Below are 25,654 nucleotides of genomic sequence, written 5' to 3'. Positions count from 1 at the left end.
TCAAGTACTATATTTGTAAAATAGCGTTTTATTAAATTGTTCTAAACGTAGTAAAGGTCGACTCTACTCATATTATGTCAGTTATAAAAGAAGGATTCAGAATATGAAACGGACATTTCGTTAGTTGAAAGATTGACATCAAGATGAACTTCACACTACTACCATTTGTTCTGGGTAGGATAAACAATTTTTTTACAAATTATTTTCCAAAAAAAAAATAAAAATTTTTCCATTTTCAAAAAAAAAAAATTATTTCAATAATTTTTCCCCTTTTTTTATAATTTTATAATTTTTTTTAATGATAAAAATTTTTTTTCAAAAATTAATAATTATTTTTATTTTTAATAAAATAGTGACAAAAAAATTAATAGAAAAATTTTTTTTTCTTAATTTTCATTTTACACTCTCTCAGCGTCTTGGATTTCAAATAAAGAAGGTCCATGGAAATATGGACCGGAATATCAATTTTCATTGGAATTAAATATGATAGCGTCAATGAATAATGATAATGGAACATTATTAGGCACAAGAGTAGCGGGAAAATTAATATGTCGTCCAAAAGATTTAAAAAATTTAATTTGTCGCACCGAGGAGACAAAAATAATTCGCATTCATCCCGAGGGTTTTTATACATCGGATATTGATATATCAAAAAATGATTCCTATTCATTATTTGGCATGGGACGGGATAATTTTCAAATTAAATTTAATCGTCAGGGTATTGAAAATTATATATTTGATGATACAAAACGTCCATCATCTGAATTTGTCATTGATATGATACGATTAATTGCAAATCAATTGAGTATTGGCGCCGATTTAGAAAAACAACATTATCAGGGAAATTTTGAAAAAATGGAAAATTTTACAATTGGAAATTGTGAAACTAATTTTCAAATTAATCGTAAACCAATAACCGAGAATGAAAGTCGAAGAAAAATGAAATATAAACTTATATCAATATTTTCTGATAAACAATTTAATTTTTCCGAAGATGAAAAATTGATAATTAAAAAAAAACGAAATATTCATAATTGTTTGAAAAAAAAGGAATATTTTTTTGGTACACGTTATACATTTGGAATTGTTCTTCGTGATGTTTACAATGATCTTGTAAGTTGTAAAAAAAAAATTTTTTTTTTTTTTGACAATAATTATTCTATATTTAATATAATAATTTAATTAAATATTAGAGAAAAAAATAATTTGTTTTTTTTTATAGAAATCATCAGTCAGTCAAATGGTAATAAGTAAAAATAATTTTACAAGTGAAACAATAAATGAATGTGAAATATTTGATTTGGAACGAAATCATTTGGGAAAAATATTGGATCATATGAAATTAAAATTGGAAAATATTCAACCGGCGAAAGATGAACTTGTTCCAATAACGAAGCAAAAATTTGTCGATATTATTGCTGGGGATTCGGTTGTAATTGCTGTAAATCATTACAAAAATGATTAAAAATTAAATTTTTAATTTATTTTCTAATTGAACTAATTTTAATAATTTATAATTTTCTAATTACGCAGTTATTTTAAATTTAAATTAAAATTATATTACAAAAATTAATTAATTATTGAATTAATTAATAATTAATTAATAATTAATTTTAATAAATAATTATTGTAAAAATAATTATTATAATAATTATTATATCAAATAACAATAATAATAAATAATAAAAATAATAATAATTAAAATTATAATAAATAATTAATTAATGATAATAATAAATAAAATTAAAAAAATAATTTTTATTGATTTTTAGTGAAATGAATTTTTTTTTCTTATTTTTTTATGCAATGGAGTAAAATTTTTTGTTTTTTTTTAATATTAAGGAAATTATAATAATTAAAATTATAATAAATAATTAATTATGATAATAATAAATAAAATTAAAAAAATAATTTTTATTGATTTTTAGTGAAATGAATTTTTTTTCTTATTTTTTTATGCAGTGGGGTAAATTTTTTTTTTTTTTTAAATATTAAGGAAATTAATGATACGGAAAGAACGAATTATTATAGTTTTTGTTATTAGTCATATTAGAATTGTTTCAAGTGGGCCTTAATGGTTAGATGTTTTCTATTGAAAAATAGCTTTTATTAAGCCGTTCTATATATTGCAAAGGTCGACGACGTTAGGGGCATGTTATAAAAGGAGAATTCAGAGCGACATTTTCGCTAGTTGAAAGATTATTATCAAGATGAATTTTGTGTTCCTACCTTTTCTCTTCGGTAGGATATGAAAAATTTTCTTTTTTTTTTTTTTTTTAAGTGTCGTGGAATTGAAATTTAATTAAAAATTGTTTTATTTATTCCAAAAAAAAAAAAAAACATTTCCTTCTAATTCGACGTTGAATTAATTTTCAAAAAAAAAAAATATTTTTTGCTTTTTAGTGAATTTTTATTTTAATTTCAAAGAATAAATTTAGAAAAATTTTTTTAAATATTTTTTTCCAAAAAATATAATAATATTTTTCCAAAAAAAAATATTTTTTGCTTTAAAAATTAGTGAATTTTTATTTTAATTTCAAAGAATAAATTTAGAAATTTTTTTTTTAATATTTTATAACAATCTAAGAAATTAAAATTAAAAATAAAGATTCTATTAATGAAAAATATAACAAATAATTATAAATAAAAATAAAAGTTTAGAGAATCAAAATTTAAAGGCAAAATTATTAATTAATTTAAAAAATCCCATAAAAATTAAATATTTTTAAATTTAGCAATTTTTTAAAATTGAAACAATTATTTATAATAATAATAATAATAAAAATAATAATAATAATAATAATAATAATCAGTTAATTTATTTGAAAAAATATAAAAAAAAACATTTTTTTTTTTCAAAACCAAAATTTTAGCATGGAATCCAGCACCACAAGATGAATTTAAATATGGACCAGTTTATATATTTGATATGGAAATAAATATGATTGCTGCAATGAATACAGATAATGGATCAATATTGGGAACAAGAGTTTCAGGTGAATTAAAATGTCGTCCACATTTAAGTGATACAACAATATTAATATGTCGCACTGAAGATACAAAAATAATTCGAACATATCCAAATGGTTTTAATACAACGGGAATTGAAATTTTTAAAAATGAATCATATTCACCATATGGATTGGGTCATGATTTATATCAAGTGAAATTTAATAATGAAGGTATTGAAAATTATGGTTTAGAAAGTAATAATGACGATGCATCAAAATGGATAATTGATATGATTCGTCTTATTACAAATCAATTGAGCATTGGTTTTCAACTTGAGAATAGACGTAATGATGAACAATTTAAAAAATTGGAAAATTTCACTGTTGGCGAATGTGAGACAGAATTTAAAATTAGTCGAAAAAAACAAATGAATAATAATAATAATAATAATAATGGTGAACCTAAAATAATTCCAATTTTTGATCAAAGTAAATTTATATTTGGTCCTTATGATGAAATTGAAATTGAAAAGAGAAGAAATATACAAAATTGTCCACGACATAAGGAATATTTTTTTGGTACTCGATATAATAAGGGAATTGTTCTTAAAGATGTTTATAACAAACTTGTAAGTATTTATTATTTTTAATTTTTTTTTAATTTTTTAATTGAAAAAATTTTGTTTTAAATTTTATTTTGAATTTTTTTAATTTTTTAATTGAAAAAATTTTGTTTTAAATTTTATTTTTAATTTTTTTAATTTTTTAATTGAAAAAATTTTGTTTTAAATTTTATTTATAAATATTTTTTTATAATTTTTTTTAAATTTCTTAATTTGATTTTTTTTTCTAAATTTTTTAAATGAAATTAAAATTCTTTTTTTTCAGATCTCCTCAACTAGTCAAATTATTTTTTCAACGACAAATTTCATGAGCGAGACAACAAATGAATGTGAAATATTCGATATGGATAGAAATCGTTTAGGTAAAGTTCTCGATCACATTAAACTTAAATTAAAAAATGGTGAACCGGCAAAAGAGGAATTTGTTTCCATTACAAATGCAACGTTTTATGATACATTGGCAGGCGAATCTGTCGTTGATTCTGGAAATAATTATAAAAATTAAAAAAAAATTTTTTTTAAATAAAAAAAATATTTTTTTACATTTATATTGTGATTTAAACATTTTTTTTTTAACTGAAACTATTTTTTATTCTACTTTTTACACGCCAAAAAAAATATCTCAATTTTCTATGAAAAAAATTGTTTTTCACAAAATAAAAAAATTTAGAAATTAAAAAATAATTCTTTAAAAATATTTTTGAAATTGAAAAAAAATCAATAGATCCATTAGTTGGTAAGATAAAAATTTTTATTATCCTCTAAATGGATAACGAAAATTTTCATATATCAGAAGAATGATAATAATTTTGCCCTCTGAAATTATTCCCAACTTTCCGTAGGTAACGCCGTGAGCTTTTATGCCAACACTAAAATATTATTCCTAAACACCAAAAGATACCGACACTATCTGGTTATTAAAAAAATATTTATATTGAAAAAATTCCTTTTTTTTATAAAAATTTAGAAATATTTTTTTATAATTAAAAGCAATAAAAAGAAATTAAATTTTTTTTATGAAATCAATTTTCAATTTCGTTTATCGAGAAATTAATATTTTTTTTTATTTTTTTTTTTGAACGAAAATTGCAAATGTAAATAAAATTTTCAATTCTATATATATGTATTAATATTTTCATGTAAAAAGTTGAAGGATAAAGCTCGAGGTCTGTGAGCTTTAGGGTAATAGTTGCATACTGTACAAGCACAAAGAAGCTTAAAACCTTCACTTGACATTAATAACGTAATATTCCAACAAGGGTTTCTTCAAGTTTTCACAGAAACTGTTGCAATCCCCGTATACTTTAAAAAAAAGAAAAAAAAAAATTCGTTACATGTAACTCAGTTGTACTTTAATTGGGTTGATGATTTAAAGGAAGATATGCGGAAGAAGAAAAAGAAAAAAGTCAACATCAACAATTTACAAAAATAAAATAAATTAATTAAATAAATAAAATTAATAAATAAAATAAATTGAAAAATAAAAAAAATTTAATAAATTAAAAAATGAAATAAATAAAATTAATAAATTAAATAAATTGAAAAATTAAATAAATAAAATAATTAAATAGGGTCAACTGGGGTAAATCCGAACGCTTTTAGTAAGTTTCAACAATAACATAAGTTTTTTCTTTAAAAAAAAATACTTCCGGTATTCTGGTGCATGAAGTTGTTACTTTACTTCCATAGAACAATTTTATGGGGTAGAAAAATTTTTTGATAAATTACAATCGCAGGAAACTTAGCGTTCGTATTTACCTCGATACTTTGCAACTTTCCTAAAATATGGGGGTAAATACGAACGCCACTGTATTTCAGAAAAATCTTAGGGAAAATAAATTTAAAGTATTGCAATTGTTAAACTTATATAAAAACTCAAAAAAAATACGATAATAAACCTATTATGTAATAATGCATCATATATAAATACAAAAATCAAACAGGTTAAAAATTAAAATGCATTACACAATTAAAACCTTCAATAACTTTATCAAATCATAACGGATTTTTGCAAAACTTGGTACAGAAAGTATTTTGGAGTGATTGAATGTAAATACAAAAATAAAAGTGAAATTTTTTAAATTCAAAATGGCGTACTTTCCTAAAACTTATTTTTAAAAATGATCAAATTTGCTAACCCTGAAACCCCCCGAGTAACAATTTTCGAGCGAATCCAATGAATTTTTTAATTCTCGTCCGCCATTTTGAATTTTGAAAAACTGACTTCAAATTGGTAATTAGCGACCCCAAAAACCGTAGAATACCAAATTTTATTAAGATCCTGAAAAACTTTTTTCAACAAACCATTTGGCAAAAAAATTGAAACACTCCTTCGAGAGAACAGAGATTAAGTTTCTGCTTATTAATTACTAACGAGGATACGTATAGAAAGAAAAACTTTTTTCTATGTACTTTTACAATGTTAAAATAATAGTGTAATGAAATAAAAACAATTTTGTGTGGCTTTGAAGTAAAAAAAAATTATTAAAAATACCGTTCGGATTTACCCCAGTTTTCCAATTTTTTTGGGTAAATACGAACGGTCTGATATTATTAATAAAATTTTACAGAAGGCAAAAATCAAATATAGTTTCTGTTCTAGTATTCATAACAAACAATTATAAATAATAAAATGAATTTTTAGCTTCTTTTTCTTCAAATACGAGACAAAATACTGAAAGAGTGTCATCTTTGATTTTCAATCTTTTTTGCAATACTCGTTATCTTTGTTTATGCTGTTGCTAATTAACAAACAAAAAATGGGATAATACTTAGAATCTCTTCAAGAGGATCTGAGGTAAAAATTCTCATATCGAACTTATTTTTAAAAATTTTAATTAAGCTGAAATAATTAGCGTTCGGATTTACCCCCCGTTCGGATTTACCCCGACTGACCCTAAATAAAATTAATAAATAAAATAAATTGAAAAATTAAATAAATAAATTAATTAAATAAATAAAATTAATAAATAAAATAAATTAAAAAATAAAAAAAATTTAATAAATTAATACCTAAATTAAATAAATTGAAAAATTAAATAAATTAAATAATTAATAAATTAAATAAATTAAAAAATTAAAATAAATTAATGGAAAAATGAAATAAATAAAAAAGCAATGAAAATATAATAATAATAAATAAAAAAAAATTTCTGAAACTTTTTTTTTGCGAACATGGATTTTTATTTTATTTTTTTTTTGTTTTTAAACGGCGATTCAATGAGATTACGTGACGGGTATTGACTTACGGTTCAATAAAGAACAAAATTGAACACTTCTGAGTTTATTCGTATATAAGAAAGAAGTGGAAGATCTTTGTAAAGAACTTTTATAAAAGGATAAGAGAGGTATTTCTCATCTATTGAAAATAGTATTATTGAGAGGGAGTTGAGTTATGTAAAAGTCCAATAATAAAAAAAAAAAAAGGTATTACAATTCTTCATATAATAGATCAACTTTTTTTCTTATATACGATATGAATAAAAAATAATCCTCTTTATTATTATTATTTATATTGTATAAATATTTGCAATTGTCAAAATTTTTCCCTTCTTTTTTGGTATGAAAAAATCATTATTATTATTATTATTATAATTATTATTCGATCATAGAAATATAAATATTTTAATAAAAAATTATTTAATGAAAAAAAAAATTATTTATTTATATTGAACAATTATATGGATAAGGGAAAAAAAAAGAGTAGGTATAATTTCACAGCGATTGGATTCTAAAGGGACTTCAATCTTTCTGATTGAGATGTCGAACGATATATAGACTGAGTGGATTACTGAAAAAAGCTGAAGAAAAGTGATTGACATCAATAAGGGGTGAATATACAGGAAGGAAATTAATTGATTAAATGTCAGAACGGAAAATCCTTTTTAATTTCCATAGAGCAAAAAGAAAAGAAAAAAGAAAAATTATTTTCCCTAAACTATATTTTTTATAAATTTTTCAATATAAAGACAAAATTCTTTTAAAAAAATAATTGGAAAAAGAAATACAAAACTATTTTATTCTACGATTATGTTAATTATTATAATTATTAAATAATAATTATTAATAATTATATAACAAAACTGTATAATAATAAATAATAAATAATATTAAATAATTATTTAATTAATAATAGTAGTATTAATTATTATTAAAAATTATTATTAATAAAATAATAATAATTTTTTTTATCCTAAAATTTTTAAAAAATACACTCAGAGAAATAGTATATTTGTCTCAGAGCCTACTAACTCATTTATTTCTTGCAAGTATATTTTATTTCATTGAAATAAAAAATTTATTTAAACTAAAGAAAAATTTAATTATGTCAAATAAAATTTTTATTTACACCAAATAAATATGTTAGTAGGCTCTGAGACAAATATACATTTATTTAATTCAAAATAATATATTTTTTTTGATTTAAATAAATTATTTCTCTGGGTGTAAAATAATTAAATGAATAATAATTAAAATGTAATAATAAATTAATTTTTAATTTTTTTTTTTTTAATTAATAATTAAATTAATTTTTTGGGAATAACAATTTTTAAATATTAAATTCGTATTTTCGGTTAATTTAAGCAAAAATTTATTTTTTTTTTCTAAAAAAAAAAATGACTCCTTTGGGAAAATAAATTCGATTTTGCTGGATAATGTGTTTATTTTGAAAATCCCTGAGAGAGGAGAAAATGACGTGTCTAGGGCTGTATCAATTTTGCATTAATAAATTATAAATGAGAAACTCAGGTATATAGGAGAGAAATTAATCCCCATGCCAATTAATGTGAAAGTGATATACGAAGTCACCTAGAAATCGTTGATGAACAGATGCCTAACATTTGAACCACTCTCGTGGATTTCAACATGAAACCAACTGTCCAATCAGGACTAATGACGTTATGAGAATTGTCACCCCCTTTCACAGTATTGATTTCAAGTTCATGTTTTCAAAATTACAAGTTTGCATATTTGATTTTGTCAAAAATTTTTTCGAAAAAAATTTTTTTAATCACTTTTTTAATTGTCGAATTTTTTTTATACACAATAATTAATTTTTTAAATTTACAATCTAAAAATTTAGTAATTTTTTTAAAATTTACAAAAATTGGAAATGATAATAAAAAAAAAAAACAATAATTAATTTTTTAAATTTACAATCTAAAAATTTAGTAATTTTTTTAAAATTTACAAAAAATTGGAAATGATAATCAAAAAAAAAAAAATTAATTGACCCTTTCATTATTTTTTGAATAAAAAAAATTTTTTTTAAATTTTTAAAAAAATTTTCAAAAGCTATTTTTAAATTTTTGAGTGTGTAATTTTCCCTACGTCAGAGAAAATATTAATTTGTTCACTTACACTTCCGTCAAGATTTTATTTCGTTTTTCTCCCATTTTCTGGCCAATTGACGTTGTTTGTAATTTATAGAGCCAAATATGTTATAAATATTCAGGGGAAAAAAAGTCAAACATTTAGAATTTGTAATATAATAATTTAAAAAAAAATCTTTCGGAGATTTTTTTTTTTTTTTTTTTTGATGGGAGACGTGATTTTATTAAACATGACACGTAGCCGATTTTTTTTTCTGATTAGTCTATACGCGATGAAAAATATATCAAATTTGGTTACTTGCCAAAGAGTTCGTCGTCACAAATTGCATTGCAGTTTGTCCTGCTTATTTTTCAGATTCTTTGGCAATTAACTTTGGCGCCATTAAAAGTAGTTCCCTCTCCTTTTTTTTAAATTTAATTAAAATTTTGAAAGTATTTTTATTTATTAGTGGGGAGGAGAAAAAATTAATAATTTTATAAATTTTTGTAATAAAAAAGTTTGTTAATTTCACGTGAAAGTTGTTGGACAAAAAATGTTGACAATTGAAACTAATTACATGAATTTTAATGAACTGAATTTTCATAATAAACTGACATATAATAGAGTTAAAAAAAAAATGAATTTTTTTTTACAAATAATAAAAATTTATTTTTTTTAGTTAATTTTTTTTTGTTTCAATGAATAAATTTTTTTTTGTTTAAATTAATTAATACAAAAAAAATAATAATTTTTTTTACAAATAATAAAAATTAATTTTTTACTTTTTTTAGTTAATTTTTTTTTTTGTTTCAATGAATTAATTTTTTTTTTTGTTTAATATAAAAAAAATGATTTCGTTTTCGAAAAAAATTGATTTTTTGATTCTTTCAACTGCATATTATTTAACGCAGAGAAAAGCAATAAAAACCATCATAAAGTTACATACACGGAAAATAATATAATCTGTTTGAAAGTTGATATTGTATGCAGCTGGTCCATCAAACTTTTTTATATCCCCATGCAATTGACGACGGAATCATAATTTCTATCGAGTTGATAAAAAACACAAAAGCAACTTTTTTCCACTATAAATGTATAAGTATTCTTTTGTTTTTTTTTCATATTCTTAAAAAAAAATTGTTTCTTCATTTCCTTTGCTTTTTATCGATATTGCTATTACCAAGAAAAAAATTTTTTTTTACAATTACATTTTTTTAGTAAACTTTTCTTTAATAATTTTTTTCACAATTATTTATTTATTTGTTTATAAATTATAATTTTTTTTTATTTTTTACAATTTTCACAATTAATTAATTTAAATATTTTGTGTAATTTAAAAATTTTTTTAAATTAATTTTTTAAATAATTTTGCACACAATTCAATGAATTAATTAAAAAAAATTTTCGCGTAATTTTTATTTAATTATTAATTTTTTTCTTTTTTTTTTGCAAAATATTTTTTTATCTTGATTACTATGAATTTTTGCGCAATAATTTTTAATTGTTGTTGACAATTCATATTGTCTGTCATCATAACGAAAATTACGTTTAAAGCTTGTTTCCTGTCAAGACAAATAAGAGAAGGAATTGTTCGCTGAGTTAACGGTTCGAGTTTCAGTGAAAACTTTTCTCCTCTATATACATGCAGAATATTATAATGTTTTCAACTGACAGTAAAATTAAATCTAAAATCCTCACTATGGAAAAAAACTTAAATAATTATTATTATAATTTTTATTCAAATTTTTTTTTTATATTAATAATAATTATAATTAAATTATTATTATAATTTTAATTCAATTTTTTAAATGTAATAATTCTAATAAATTATTATTCAATTTTTTTTATATTATAATAAATATACAATAAATTATTATTATTATTTTTGCAGTGAGAAAAAAAATTTATTTAATTCAAATAAAAATTATTTGGCTCAAATAAATATATTTATTTGAAAATATAGTTGAATAAAAAAAATATATATTTGAATCAAATAAATTTTTTTCAATGGTAGTAATTTTAGTATAACGATGAGAGATAAATATTGTTTTTTTTGTGGATAAAAATATACCTTCTTTAAATATATATTGCAAAATAGTGAAAAGGAAGTGTGAAAACTAATAAAAACGTACAAATATAATAATCGTCAAGATGCAGACGTAAATTCGCATATAAATCTTTTGTACATTTGAAACGACATTTATTATTATTTTAACTCGTGAAAATTTTCGTGCGTGCATAATTGCTTATTTTCCCTCAAGAGTAGAAATCATACAGTATAAGCAAAATATATTATACAACTATATTTGCGAAATATTTTACTGAATTCGTAAAATTGCCCCTCTCATTATTCGAAAAACAACAAAAATTTTGCACTTTCTTAAAACTCGTCATTTTTCTTAGAATTCCAATGATTAAAATTTATTTATTTTTATTTAAAATTTACAAAAATAAATTGAATAAATTTTCCCCTCTTCACAAAAAAAGAAAATTTAGTGGAAAAAAAATTTTTCACCAAATTTTTGATTCAGTTAATTTTTTTTTTTTAAAAAAATAGTTAAGAACAATTTTTGAAAGAAGAAATTTTAAAAATTTATCACAAAGAATTTTTTTGCCAAAATTTTTTTGTTTCAGTTAATTTTATTTTTTTAATAAAAAAAAACGATAACAATTTTTCAAATTTTTAATATTTAATTTTAATTTGAATAAAAATTAAATTTTTCTATATAAGGAAAATTTTGTTTTGTAACAAAAAAAAAATTATTATTATTTATTGGAATAACTAAAAAGTGTATTTAAATAAAATTATTTTTCTTGTGCGAAAGAACAAAATTTTTTTTATTTAAACAAAAGAATTGTTTTTTGCAAAAATGATATTTTTTTTAGATAGAATACTAAAACAAAAAAACATCCAGTTTTAACGATGAGAAATCATTTTTCTTTTTATATGATTATTTTTACGATTCAAATATGATCGATTTTTTCCCATTTTTAGTATCCAAATTTTGAATTTCAAATTATATAAAATTTTCATATACTGTATTATTTAAAGACAAAGAATTTTAAAAAATATATATATTCTTTATTAAAACTCTTTTTTTAAACATTTTTCCCTTTAACAAAATTTTTAAAATTAATTAAAAAAATCAGTTTCAAAAAAACAAATTTTATTAAAAATTAAATTTTTCCTTTTTTCAAATTTTGAAAATTTATCACAAAGAATTTTTTTGCCAAAATTTTTTTGTTTCAGTTAATTTTATTTAAAAAAAAAAAAAAAGGTTACAATTTTTCTATATAGGGAAAATTTTGTTCTGTAACAAAAAAAATTATTATTATTATTTATTGGAATAACTAAAAAGTTTATTTAAATAAAATTATTTTTCTTCTGCGAAAGAACAAAATTTTTTTTATTTAAACAAAAGAATTGTTCTTTGCAAAAATATTATTTTTTTTAGATAGAATACTAAAAACAAAAATCTTTTCTCCTTAACAAAAATTTTTAAAATTAATTAAAAAAATCAGTTTCAAAAAAACAAATTTTAATAAAAATTAAATTTTTCCTTTTTTAAAATTTTGAAAATTTATCACAAAGAATTTTTTTGCCAACATTTTTTTGTTAGCGTCAATTTTATTTTCTTAATAAAAAAATACGATAACAATTTTTCTATATAGGGAAAATTTTGTTTTGTAACAAAAAACATTATTATTATTATTTATTGGAATAACTAAAAAGTTTTGTTTTTAAATAAAATTATTTTTCTTATGCGAAAGAAAAAAATTTTTTTTATTTATAAACAAAAGAATTGTTTTTTGCAAAAATATTATTTTTTTTAGATAGATTACTAAAACAAAAATCTTTTCTCCTTAACAAAAATTTTAAAATTAATTAAAAAAATCAGTTTCAAAAAAACAAATTTTAATAACAATTAAATTTCTCCTTTTTTTAATGAAAAAATTTTTTTATAAACTTTTTTTCCAAAAGAAGGAAAAAAAAGAATATAAAAAGCTTCTTTGAGGGTATAAAGTGGAAAAGAACATTGAACTATATATTCGAAAGTATTTGTGTGTTCGTGAGAGGGTTTTGTGACTCTTGTGAAAAGAAAGACGAAAAAAAGAAAAAAAAAAAAAAATCTGCCCTCCTAAAAAAAACTAGTTGGGGAAGTCATTTGACACATGCGTGAACAGAGGAAAAAATATTATTGGATAAAAGGACAAATTTTTTATCTAAGAATATTTTTTTTTTATTGCGCTGTGTGTGCGTTAACCGCATGCGGGATTCTCTTGTATATACCACCAATCGAGAGTGAGAGACACAGTAGAAAGAGTCAGTGTTGCGCGAGCCTTCGTTGCGCGTGGATGTGGTAAAAATTTTCATTTCATTATTTTTTACAAAGTGTCGCGGTGTTGTGCGTGACTTTTTAATTAAAAATAAAAATAAAAATAAAAAAAAAAAAATTAGACATATTTCTAACAGACAAAAGTGTGATAAAAATCTTTAATATAACTTTTTACTCTCATCAAATTTTCATCAACTTTTCAGGTACTTAAAACTTATTATATATAAAAAAAAAAGAAATTAATTTTTTATTTAAAATTTTTTTTTCCATTACTTGTTTTTATTTAATTAAAATTTTTTTCTTTCATTGCGTGACAAATACACTTTTTCTCACAGTCGATATATGAATGTATAAATTAATTAAAATTTACAAAAAAGAAAGTTTCTTTTTTTTATAAAGCCACAATTCGGATTTAATAACATAAAAAGGAGAAAAAAAAATTCGTTCTTTTCTCGTAAGTAGTTGAATTTTTTATATAAAAAAATTATCGACTTTTGAAATTGCAACTTTTCTCCCATTTTATCTAGAGAAAATTTTATAATAAAGTAAATTAGTTACGTCAAAAAAAAAATTTACAGAAACATTTATTTATAAAATAAAAAAAAAATCTTTACCTGCAACAGCGATAAGTTTCTCTGGAATAGCGAAAACATTCCCTGTTTTAGTGAAACATTTCGCTGTTCTAGATAAAAAATTTTTTTGCATGTAAGTTTTTAATTTGAAAATGTAAAAAATAATAATTTATAAAAAATTATTTATTTAAATAAATTCTAAATTTATAAATTATTATTATTATTATTATTATTAAATTATTATTATTATTATTATTATTAAATTATAATAAAAAAGGAGAAAATTTACATTGAATTTAAAGTAGCGAAAAGAGCGGAAACAAAATCAATGAAATATATAAGTTTGTTGAAAAGTAAAAGAGGGACATAATATAGTGATAATAATAAAATAATTATTTTCCTTTTACATATATAATATATAAAATCGTGGGAAAAATTTTTAACAAATTTTAAGTATCCAAAAAGAAGTGAAAAATATTTTTTATAATAAATTTCCTACCAAAAGAAAAACAAACTTATTTTCTCTTTTCATGAAAAAAAAAAAAATAAATAAATTCATATTGATTTAAAAAATCAATATTTTTAATAGTTGATTATAAATTTAAAAAAAAGTCATTTTTTTTCTTAGGAAAGAATTTTGTCTTTTTTTTTGAAAATTTCAGGTAAAAGCTTTGTAATTTCCGGAACATTTTCATGAATAATTCATGAATTAGAAAAGCATGCAAGTTTAATTAGTCAATATATCCATTAAGGATTATTTTAACGTCATTTATAATAGACATGACTAAACATGAAATGCCTCGCTTTTGTGCTGACCATCAAAATTTGGTCCATATTTTACTCTGTATATAATCCCGCAAGATCCAATAAGAGCAACAGTTTGTATTAAATACTACATAAGAATAGTTTAATTTTTTTTTTTTTTTTAAAGTGCTGTGAAAATTTTTTTCATCTATTTTTTATTTTAAATGAAAATTTAAAAAATAAAAAAATTAAATTAATTATTTAAAATTTTTAAAAAATATAAATAAAAATATAAATAAATTAAAAAAGAAATAAATTTAAAATAAATAAAAATTTTAATAAATTCAAAAAATAATAATTACAAATATAATAAATTAAAAATTTGAAGAAATTAAAAAATTAAATTCATTTAAACAAATGAAATATTTTACAAAAAAAGAATTATTTAAAATGTAAAATTTTGCTTATACAGTATAGTAAAAAAAAATTGTTGTTTTTGCTAAAAACATGATTGTAGAAAATATTGTCCTTCAAATATAATTTATTGTATTAATATGACACTTGTGATATTAAAATTTATGCTTCCAATACGCTAATTTTCTGACAATCATAAATCTTAGTTTTCAATGTAAATATGCGATTTTCGCTTTAAATTTGTGTATAAAAGTTTTAAATGCGCTTTTTTTTTTTTTTTTTTTTTTTGTTGCTAGACATTGAAAAATATTTTCGATTTTTTCTTTAGCTTCTGAAAATATTTGAATGTATTTTTATACCCTTTATTTACTATTTTTTATATTATTTTTTCCAATAATATTTCTGTCAAAATTTAAATTTTGCTTCTCAAATTTGAATTAGTCAAAAAATTATACAATTTAAATTAGTTACACTGAAAAAAAAATTTATTTGATTCAAATACTCGATTACTTGACTATTATCAAATAAATATTTATTTGTATCAAATAATTATTATTTGAGTCAATTAAATGCTATTTGTTTCAAATACATAAATTATTATTGGTTCAAATACAATTTATTTAATTCAAATAAAAATTATTTGGTTCAAATAAATATTTATTTGATAATACTCAAGTAATCGAGTATTTGAATCAAATAAATTTTTTTTTCAGTGTACTCAATTTGGTTTTGAATTAGTTATATTTTACTAATTTGAGAGTAAAAAAAAAAATTTTACTATAAATTAATTTTTTACTAGAAATTAATTAAATTTTGTACTTTCGAATTAATATAAAATTTAACTAATATTCAAAAGCAAAAAGTAAATCACTAATTCACTAATTTTTACTAATTATTTATATTAAAAATAATAATGTAATAAAAATTCATAAAAATATATATATATATTTTTATAAATTATTTTTTGAAAAAGTCGAAAAAATTTTTCAACTTAAACATGACTCGTAGTAATGAATCACTTTTTTTAATAAGCTCAAATTATTACCTATATATATATATATATATATATATATATATATATATATATATAATTTTCCCACTAATTAGTTTTAAATAACTCATCACTTGATGATAAATAATTCTACTTCTATAAACTAATTTAATTTATTACATTGACGTCTCAATTTTTCCTCAAAAAAAAATTGAATAAATAATTCACTTCCTACTTATAAAATATAAGCAACTAAGTTTAAATTAGTTTATATCTTTAATTTTGAAACAAATTTCCGCGCGCGAAAAATATATAGCGAGAAAATGAGATATAAAACAAAATTTTTCAAGGACAGATGGACGGTCACTGTCGTCAATTTGGTTATTTGAACATTTCACTCTCGCGGAAATTCTTCACAGGTGATTAAGACACATACTATTTTTATGGTGACACGAGTCATATTTTATTTTTCGAAGCAGGGCAAATGGCCAGGTTAATTTTTTTTTTTCAACAGTCAATGTGTTTGGCGCAAGTTTCGCAAAAAAAAAAAAAAGAATTTCGCGCAAATATTAAAAATTGAAAAAAATCATTGATTTATAAAAAATCGTTTTTTTTCAAATAAAAAAATATATTTTTAAAAAAATTATATGTAAATTAAAGAAATTTAATATATAATTACGGGCATGATCCGTCAATTTACTAAATAAATAAAATAAATAAAAACAAGATAAAAAATATATTTTTTTTTGAAAAAAAAAAATTATTAATTATAGTAATTATTATTATTATTATTATTATAAAAAAAAATTATTATAATTATTAATTAAAAATTATATTATTATTATAAATTTTTTTTTTTTATTTTTTTGAAGTAACTAAATAAATATATATATATATAATATAGAGGGTCGTTTTTTGTAGTTGTACTAATTATTAAATAGTATTAAAATAATTATACTTATTTATTAAATAGTATTAAAACAATTATATTTATTTATAAAATTATTTATTATTATTATTTACGTATTTATTTGTTTATTTATAATTTATATTTATTTTATAAAAATATATTTATATAAATAAAAATAAATAAATATAATTATTTTAATTCCAAATTGGATGAAAAATATAAGATTTTCTCATAACGAAAATCGGATAAAGTATTTTTTTTTTTTTTTTTTTTATTGGGGAAAAAATAAATGCGACAATTATTTATGGAAGGGGGAAATTTGCACTGTGATCGAGTGTTACGACAGTAAAACAAATACTGATAAAAATAGTGTATATATATATATATAAATTTATATACACAAGTCGGGGAAAAATTGGAGTAGTTTAAGTTATTTTATTGTTTTTATTTTATATGCACGTGTATATGAGGCAGCCAATAAGAAACGTTAAACCACTTTATATTCCAAACACACGAGGGGCGATTGGCGAATGACGAATTCCCTTATGTCGAACGATCCAGAAAACTAACTCGGCCAATGCACTATTTATATATATATATATATATATATATATAATACAAAAAGGACATTGGCCGGAAATGTCTATCGTAAATTGCACTTTTTTCTTTAAGAGTAAAACCATCAAAATCTATATAGGCAAGAGATGAGTGTATTGCTCCAAGAGAGAGAGAGAGAGAGAGAAAAAATAAAGATAGAGAAAGTTTAAAAAAGAAAAAAAAAAGAAAATACATTTTCCGCGCATAGCGACGTATCTTTGGCATGGATCCCTATATATCTATATATGTCGTCATGGCTCCAAAAGTTCTGACTTCATTTTGGAATGGTCCAGTATCTATATAATACTATCATGCAGACGATACCAAATTTCTTAAATGTTGCCAAGTTTTTTTTTCAATTTCACAAAAATTTCTTCACACACACACTCACATATTTGAATTTCATTATAATCGATAATTTTATCGTTGAAATAAAAAATGATATTCTAAATTTAAGAATTTTCTTTTTATATATTAAAAAAGGTTAAATATTTTTATATTGATTTTTTTTATTATGACCATTATTAATTAAAATAACAATAATGATAGGTAAAATTATAATAACAAAAATAAATAAAAAATTAATATAACAACAACAAAAACAACAATAATAATAATATAACAAAAAAAAATTAATAATAACAATATAACAAAAAACAAAAATAAGGCTTTGAGCCTATTAAATAAATAAAGTAAAAAATAATAATAATAATATAATAATAATAATAATAAATAAAAAATTAATATAACAACAACAAAAACAAAAAATAATAATATAACAAAAAAAAAATTAATAATAACAATATAACAAAAAACAAAAATAATATTAATAAGGCTTTGAGCCTATTAAATAAATAAAATAAAAAATAATAAAATAAAAATAATAATAATATAATAATAATAATAATAATAATAATAATAATAATAATAATAATAATAATAATAATAATAATAATATAATAGTAATAATATAATAGTAATAAATAAAAATAATAGAATAGTAAAAAAATAATTTTGTAGATATTAGAAAATAATGTTCATTTGTTATATAAAAAATTGAAAACCCTTATTATACAAACGCACATAAAAAACTAATTTATAAATAGATTATATATTTTCTTTGAATTTTAATATATGTACCAGGAAAAGCGAGGCATATTGACCTTATTTCCCCTATATTCAATTCATATATACATATTTAAAAAAAAAACCTATATATATAGAGAGAATCATTTTATATATGTCAAAACCAACATTTTTCCCCGGGAAAACTAAACATTGAAAATGAAACTGGAATTTTAAATAAAGAAAAATAGAAAATTTTTTTTTTTCTGCAAACCGCATAAAAAATAAAACTCCTCACCCCCCAAAAAAAATTTTTTTTTTTGGTTTACTTACGAATTAGTAAAAATTTAACTGATGGTAAAAGTCAAAATTTTTTTCTACACTTACGAATTAGTAAAATTTAACTAATGGTAAAAATCGAAATTTTTTTTACATTAACTATAGTAAAATTTAACTAATAGTAAAAACCAATTTTTTTTTCCATTAACTAGTAAAATTTAACTGATAGTAAAAACTATTAGTAAAAACTATAGTAAAAAACTGTTAGTAAAATAATTAACTAATAGTAAAAATCAAAATTTTTTTTTATTAACTAGTAAAATAATTAACTAAATATGGTAAAAATCAAATATTTTTTATAGTAAAATTTAACTTCTAGTAAAAATCGAATTTTTTTTACATTAATTATAGTAAAATTTAACTAATAGTAAAAACTAAATTTTTTTTCATTAACTAGTAAAATTTAACTGATATAGTAAAAACTATTAGTAAAAACTATAGTAAAAACTGTTAGTAAAATAATTAACTAATAGTAAAAATCAAAAATTTTTTTTTTATCAACTAGTAAAATAATTAACTAAATATAGTAAAAATCAAATATTTTTTTATAGTAAAATTTAACTTCTAGTAAAAACCAAAAATTTTTTTTTTACTAACGAATTAATAAAAATTTAACTATACAAAAGCAAAAAAAGTTGCAGTTAAAATTTTTACTGAATTCAGAATTTATAAAGTAAATATTACATATTTTTATATATAAATGAATTATACAATTTTTGTTACATAGATTTTTCGACATTTTCTCTCTTTTTCTTTAAAATGCAAAAAAAAGAAAAGAATAGAGACTTATGTGAGATTACAGTCTGACTTGGCATCTGAATTATTCAAGAGAAGTGATTTCTTGACTTGAGTCTCTCTCTCTCTATATATATATATATATATGTGCCACTCCAACCGAATACCTTTTAAACTAAAGTCGATCTCTCACGAAATTCTCTGGCAAAGTTCTCAAATTGACTTACAAACAAATGATTAAGTTAAATTCCCCTACGCAATGCATATCATTTAAGTTCTTTCCATTTCCTAATATTAAAAAATTTTCAAGTTTTTATTACAAGCAAAAAAGGAAAAAAAAGAAAAAAGAAAAGAACACAAAAAAGTAAGTTGGAAGAAAATTTTACCCACAAATTATAATCTTAATTTATAATTTTAATAAAAAGTTTCTTAATTTTAGAAGATGAAATTATTTCCAAAAGAATAATAATTTTTTAATATTATTACATATTATTATTTTTTATTTTATTTTATTATTTATTAAGTTAATTTTTTTACTATTATTTTTATTATTTTTATTATTATTATTATTTTTATTACTATTTTATTATTATCTCTATAGGGCTATAAGCCGTTGGTTCATTAAATAAAATAAATAAATAAATTATTATTATTATTATCATTTTTTTTATTGTTATTTTTATTATTATTGTTATTGTTATTATTATTATATAACTCAAGGTTCTTTTTGTCATTATTTATAATAAAATTGAAAATGAATGCATTTCCATAAAATTGCTTCATGTTACAATATATATACAGAAAAGTAGAAAAATATACATATAAAATAAATTCAAGCGTTTCCTGATATTTTTTGCTGTCGCGTGTGATTTTGAAAATAATCCTCTAATGCTCAGTCATGAATACAAGTATAAAAGAGAAAATTCAAACACTACGATTTTTCGTTATCATCCCCCCCCCCCTTCTGTTCTATATTTCCCTTACGAAAATAGGAAAAACTTTTCTTCTTCAGAAAATGGTCCATTTACATGATAGATGAAAAAGAAATTTACATTTTATCGTTAGCATACATAAAATTCTTTGTCTCACTTTTCTATATCGATTTTATCATTTTTTTTTCTTTTTCTTTTTGATGACTTTTCCATTAGAAAATTTTATATAAAAAATGGTAAAAAATTACAAGAAAACAAAATTTGTAAAAGAATACGATTTAATTATTAAAATTATTTTTTTTGAAATTAATTAGTTAAAAAAATTTTGAATACAGTGGAACCTCGATAATCCGATTCCGGTCCTGTCTAGGTTAATTCAAATAATCGAGATTCCACTGTAATTAAAAATTAGTATATACACTGAAAAAAAAAATTTATTTGATTCAAATACTCGATTACTTGAGTATTATCAAATAAATATTTATTTTGACCAAATAATTTTTAAAACCAAATAATTTTCGGAACCAACTTATTTTTGGAACCAAATAATTTTTAGAATCTACTAATTTTTGAAATCAAATAATTTTTAGAACTAAATAATTTTTGGAATCAAATAAACTGTATTTAAACCAATAATTTCTATATTTGAATTAAATACTATTAAATAATAATTATTTGATTCAAATAAATATTTATATTTCACCCAAAGAAATTTTTTATTTGAACCAAATATAATATTTTTGAGTTAAATAAACGTATATTTGTCTCACAGCCTACTAGCCCATTTATTTGGTGTAATTAATTTTTTTTACATAAATCAAATAAAAATTTATTTGAATCAAATAAATTTTTTTTTCAATGTATGTATTCTATTTTTGAAGATAGGATTTTTTATTTTTTAAATAACAAAAAATAAATAAAAATAAAAATAGAATTAAAAATTAAAAAATAATAAAAATTAAATTAAAAATAGAATAAAAAAATAAAATAAATTATAAATTATAAGAAAAAATAGATCCCACTATGAAATAAAATAAAATTGGAATAAAAAAAAATAAATGAAGAGCGCTATAAAAAATTGTGTAAATAATGCAAAAACATGAAAATGTTTTCGATTCGATGGAATTCAAAATTATTGTATGCATTACCCTCTCGTGTCCTAATGTACATAATATAGCCCAGGGTTGTAAACTGCATTTACCACTTGAATCTTGAGGGATAAAAAATGCAGGGATAGAACACCATCCACTCATGATCTTTACGAGTCGCTATAAACTTCTGCTGAAGAGAGAAAGAGAGAAGCACACAACTCGAGCTACAAATTCCATTAGAACCGGGTGAACATAATAATTATGTGACTCTAAAATAGAAAAAAAAAAAGAAAATAATGTTGTGTATATAACAAATTTTCTCTCTCTCTCTCTCTCATCCTCGCGAACATTTCAAGCTGTAATCTTATTTCATCAGGAGTTTTTTAATCCGTCGGCGTGAGTTTTTTAAAATCCACTTAACTCTCGAGAGCTCTTCGGGTGGGATTAAAAAAAAAAAAAAAAAATTTGACGCAAAGTCAAACGGAATATAATGATTACGTTGAAAAAAAAAGAACTCGAGGTAATTTTTAAATTTAGTGTTACTAATTGGAAAACGAGGTCATTATCAGAATTGAGGTAATAAAAAAGAAGATGCAAATGGAAAAGCAATTTTTAGAAAGTTGGGGGAAAATACAATTTTTTTTTTCCACTTTAATTTTTTTTTTATTGAATCACAAAATATCGGGAAAATCAATCACAATATTTGCTTATGAATACATTGAGAAAAAAAAATTTATTTGATTCAAATAATCGATTACTTAACTACACATATTGAAAAATTGTTTATTTGCCTCACCGCCTAATAAATATTTATTTGGCTCAAATAAATTTTTACTTGGTTCAAAAAAATTTTTATTTGAAATAAATTTTTATTTGGCTCAAATACATTTTTATTTGATTCAAATACATTTTTATTTGGCTCAAATAAATTTTTATTTGATTCAAATAAATTTTTATTTAGGCCAAATAAATTTTTATTTGATTTAAGTAAAAAAATTTAATTACACCAAATAAACGGGCTAGTAGGCTGTGAGACAAATATACGTTTATTTAACTCAAATATATTATATTTGGTTCAAATAATAAATTTCTTTGGCTGAAATATAAATATTTATTTGAATTAAATAATTATTATTTAATAGTATTTAATTCAAATATAGAAATTATTGGTTTAAATACAGTTTATTTGATTTCAAAAATTATTTGGTTCTAAAAATTATTTGATTCCAAAAATTAGTAGGTTCTAAAAATTATTTGGTTCCAAAAATAAGTTGGTTCCGAAAATTATTTGGTTTCAAAAATTATTTGGTTCCAAAAATAAGTTGGTTCCGAAAATTATTTGGTTTCAAAAATTATTTGGTTCCAAAAATAAGTTGGTTCCGAAAATTATTTGGTTTCAAAAATTATTTGGTTCCAAAAATAAGTTGGTTCCGAAAATTATTTGGTTTCAAAAATTATTTGGTTCCAAAAATAAGTTGGTTCCGAAAATTATTTGGCTCAAATAAATTTTTATTTGGATTGGCTCAAATAAATTTTTATTTGATTCATGTAAAAAAATTTAATTACACCAAATAAATGGTCTAGTAGGCTGTGTGACAAATATACATTTATTAAACTCCAATATATTATATATGGTTTAAATAAAAAATTTCTCTGGGTGAAATATAAATATTTATTTGAATCAAATAATTATTATTTAATAGTATTTAATTCAAATATAGAAATTATTGGTTTAAATACAGTTTATTTGATTCCAAAAATTTATTTGGTTCTAAAAATTATTTGATTCTAAAAATTAGTAGATTCTAAAAATTATTTGGTTCCAAAAATAAGTTGGATCTAAAAATTAGTTGGTTCCAAAAATTAGTTGGTTCAAGTAAATATTTATTTGCAGTCGAGTATTTGAATCAAAAAAAATTTTTTTTTTATAGAAAATACAATTTTGTTTTATTTGCGGAAAAAATAATTAAATAAAAATCTATTTTGAAAGAAGTGTTTCACTCTTTTTTTTTTTGTGAAACAATTTTTGTTAAATTTCAAATACTGTTTTCGAAAATAAATAAAAGAAAATGTGAGTAAAAGTAAAGAAACAGAATTCGATGGATTTGGTATATATATACATGTAGTTAAACTATGTGCAGATGTTTCGTGATGACCAAAAATATCTTGTGGCGAAAATTTAGTAAAGGGGATGGCAGAGAGATGCTTTCAAAACAATTATAGCAGCACACACCATATTCTGCACTACATTGGCTTCCAGAAGACTGAGGCCACCAACTAATATGCTTACATAAATCAAAATATTAAATTAAACGCTCTATTTACTTTTCTTATCTATTCTCTCTCTCTCTCTCTCTCTCTCTTTGTCTCAATGTTCAAACTCTATTATAACTAATAAAAATGCTGAATGTTATTATTTTTTTAAAATTTAAATATACTCAGAGAAAAGTTATACAATTTTTTTGGTTACTTCAAATTGTTTTGATAAAAAATATTTATTTGATTTTAAAAAAACTGATTTATTTTTAATAAATTTTTCCAATGAAAAAAAAACTATTTTTTTATGACAAAAAGTTTTTTTTTTAAATTGAGTTACTTTATTTTTTTAAGAATCTTAAAAGCAAAACTTTTTACTCTTTTTTCAGTTTATGTAGGAAAAAAAAAATTTGCAGAAAATCTTTTTAATGATGCAAAAGAAAGTTTGTGTGACATTAAATTTTTTTTAGTACCTAATTAGTAAAATTTAACTAATTATAGTAAATCATTTTTTTTACTATAGTAATTAATTACTAGGTAAATAAAAAAAAATACTATAGTTAAATTTTACTAATTTGATAAAAAAAAAAAATGTTATTTACTATTAATTAGTTTAGAAAAAATTAATTAATAGTTTTTATTTACTATTAATTAAATTTTACTAATTCGATAGTAAAAATTTTTGTTAATTAATTAATTAATTAATTTTTTTTATTTAGTTAAAATAAAATTTTTTATTTTCTATTTAGTTAAAATTATGCTTAATTTTTGCTAAAATGCAAAAAGTCACTAATTTTCAGTTAAAATTTTTACTAATTTTTTTTTTTTATAGAGTACATAAAAGTCAATATATGAGAGAATTGTACGCGAGTTATAAGATGCAGTTTCCTTGGTAGCAGATTAAGTCGCGCTTGAATATCAACTATATATGATTTTTCTGATATAATAAGCTAACCTTATACATTTTCAAAAGAAGATGATTGGATCGTTTGAAACCCATTGTGTTCAACGAGCGTTTCAATCCTTCTTTATGTTCATATATATATATCACGTGGCAACATTCTTTCAAAATTTTCTGATCAAAATTTATAAATTTCCAACATATTCTAAATGATCTAAATTTTTCATTCTAAATAATCTCATATTATTCTCACTGCAATATATATTTTATCTCCTTACAAATCACAGAAATTAAACAATAATTCCTTAGAAATCAGTTTTTTAATCAGTGAAAATTAATTCAGGGACATTTTTTTAAATCTTTTTTTTTAATATTCATAAATCTTTTTATGAAAAAATAAAATAAAATAAAATATTTGAAAAAAATCGTAGTTTGAATATTAAAAAAAAAATTATTATAGTTTAAAAATTTTTGCTTAAATAAAATTGATTAAATAAATTAATAAATGATGTGAATATATATATAAAAAACAAAAAGGCCAATCAATCATTATTAGAGACTTGTATTTGCTGACATTTTTCTCAATAAAACAATCAATTTCAAATTATTATTTAAAAACTAGTCCACATTTTTTGTTGACATTTTTACGTCAATAAAATCATTTTATAAATTGATTTTGAATTTATAGCAATTAAGTTATTTTTTTTATTTATATTACGCAAATAAGCATAAATTATATAAATTATATAAATCGTCGTCTCTTTTTCTTTCGTTTAAAAAAAAATTAAAATATAAAACGTTATAAATAATACTGAAAAATTTGATAAATAAATCACATTTAATTATTACAAAATTATTTACGCAATTAACGAAAGTAATTAAA

At 20.2% G+C, this 25,654-nt stretch overlaps 2 protein-coding genes across 4 annotated transcripts in view; one reads left to right on the top strand and one right to left on the bottom strand.

Moving 5' to 3' along the window:
• The window catches only part of LOC127282410 (uncharacterized), a 70,115-nt gene that overhangs the window by 26,680 nt on the left and 17,781 nt on the right, over positions 1–25,654 (bottom strand). The window lies entirely within an intron of this gene.
• On the top strand, positions 35–4,271 carry LOC127282409 (uncharacterized). 3 transcript variants are annotated; one of them, XM_051306627.1, is made up of 3 exons: positions 35–174; positions 413–1,113; positions 1,223–1,527. In XM_051306627.1, the coding sequence occupies exons 1-3, from the start codon at positions 144–146 to the stop codon at positions 1,463–1,465; spliced, it is 975 nt and encodes a 324-aa protein (XP_051162584.1). In that variant the 5' UTR covers positions 35–143; the 3' UTR covers positions 1,466–1,527. The 3 variants fall into 3 exon arrangements, with proteins under 3 accessions (XP_051162584.1, XP_051162583.1, XP_051162582.1); XM_051306626.1 differs by lacking the exons at positions 413–1,113; positions 1,223–1,527 and adding exons at positions 2,874–3,580; positions 3,840–4,271 and having other exon boundaries at positions 80–174; XM_051306625.1 differs by lacking the exons at positions 35–174; positions 413–1,113; positions 1,223–1,527 and adding exons at positions 1,985–2,241; positions 2,874–3,580; positions 3,840–4,271.

The sequence above is a fragment of the Leptopilina boulardi genome, unplaced genomic scaffold, assembly GCF_019393585.1.
Source record: "Leptopilina boulardi isolate dan_hultmark-lab unplaced genomic scaffold, ZJU_Lbou_2.1 LbouV2_30, whole genome shotgun sequence".
Lineage (NCBI taxonomy): Eukaryota > Metazoa > Arthropoda > Insecta > Hymenoptera > Figitidae > Leptopilina > Leptopilina boulardi.
Note: the sequence above shows the minus strand (reverse complement) of the source record. Positions and strands in the feature narration are given on the sequence as shown.

What these genes read in the sequence shown, in the direction of transcription:
- LOC127282409 (XM_051306626.1), top strand. Translation starts at nt 144, where the DNA reads ATGAACTTCACACTACTACCATTTGTTCTGG. An exon ending in ACTACTACCATTTGTTCTGG is followed by an intron (nt 175 to 2,873) that starts GTAGGATAAACA and finishes CCAAAATTTTAG; the next exon opens with CATGGAATCCAGCACCACAA. An exon ending in AAGATGTTTATAACAAACTT is followed by an intron (nt 3,581 to 3,839) that starts GTAAGTATTTAT and finishes CTTTTTTTTCAG; the next exon opens with ATCTCCTCAACTAGTCAAAT.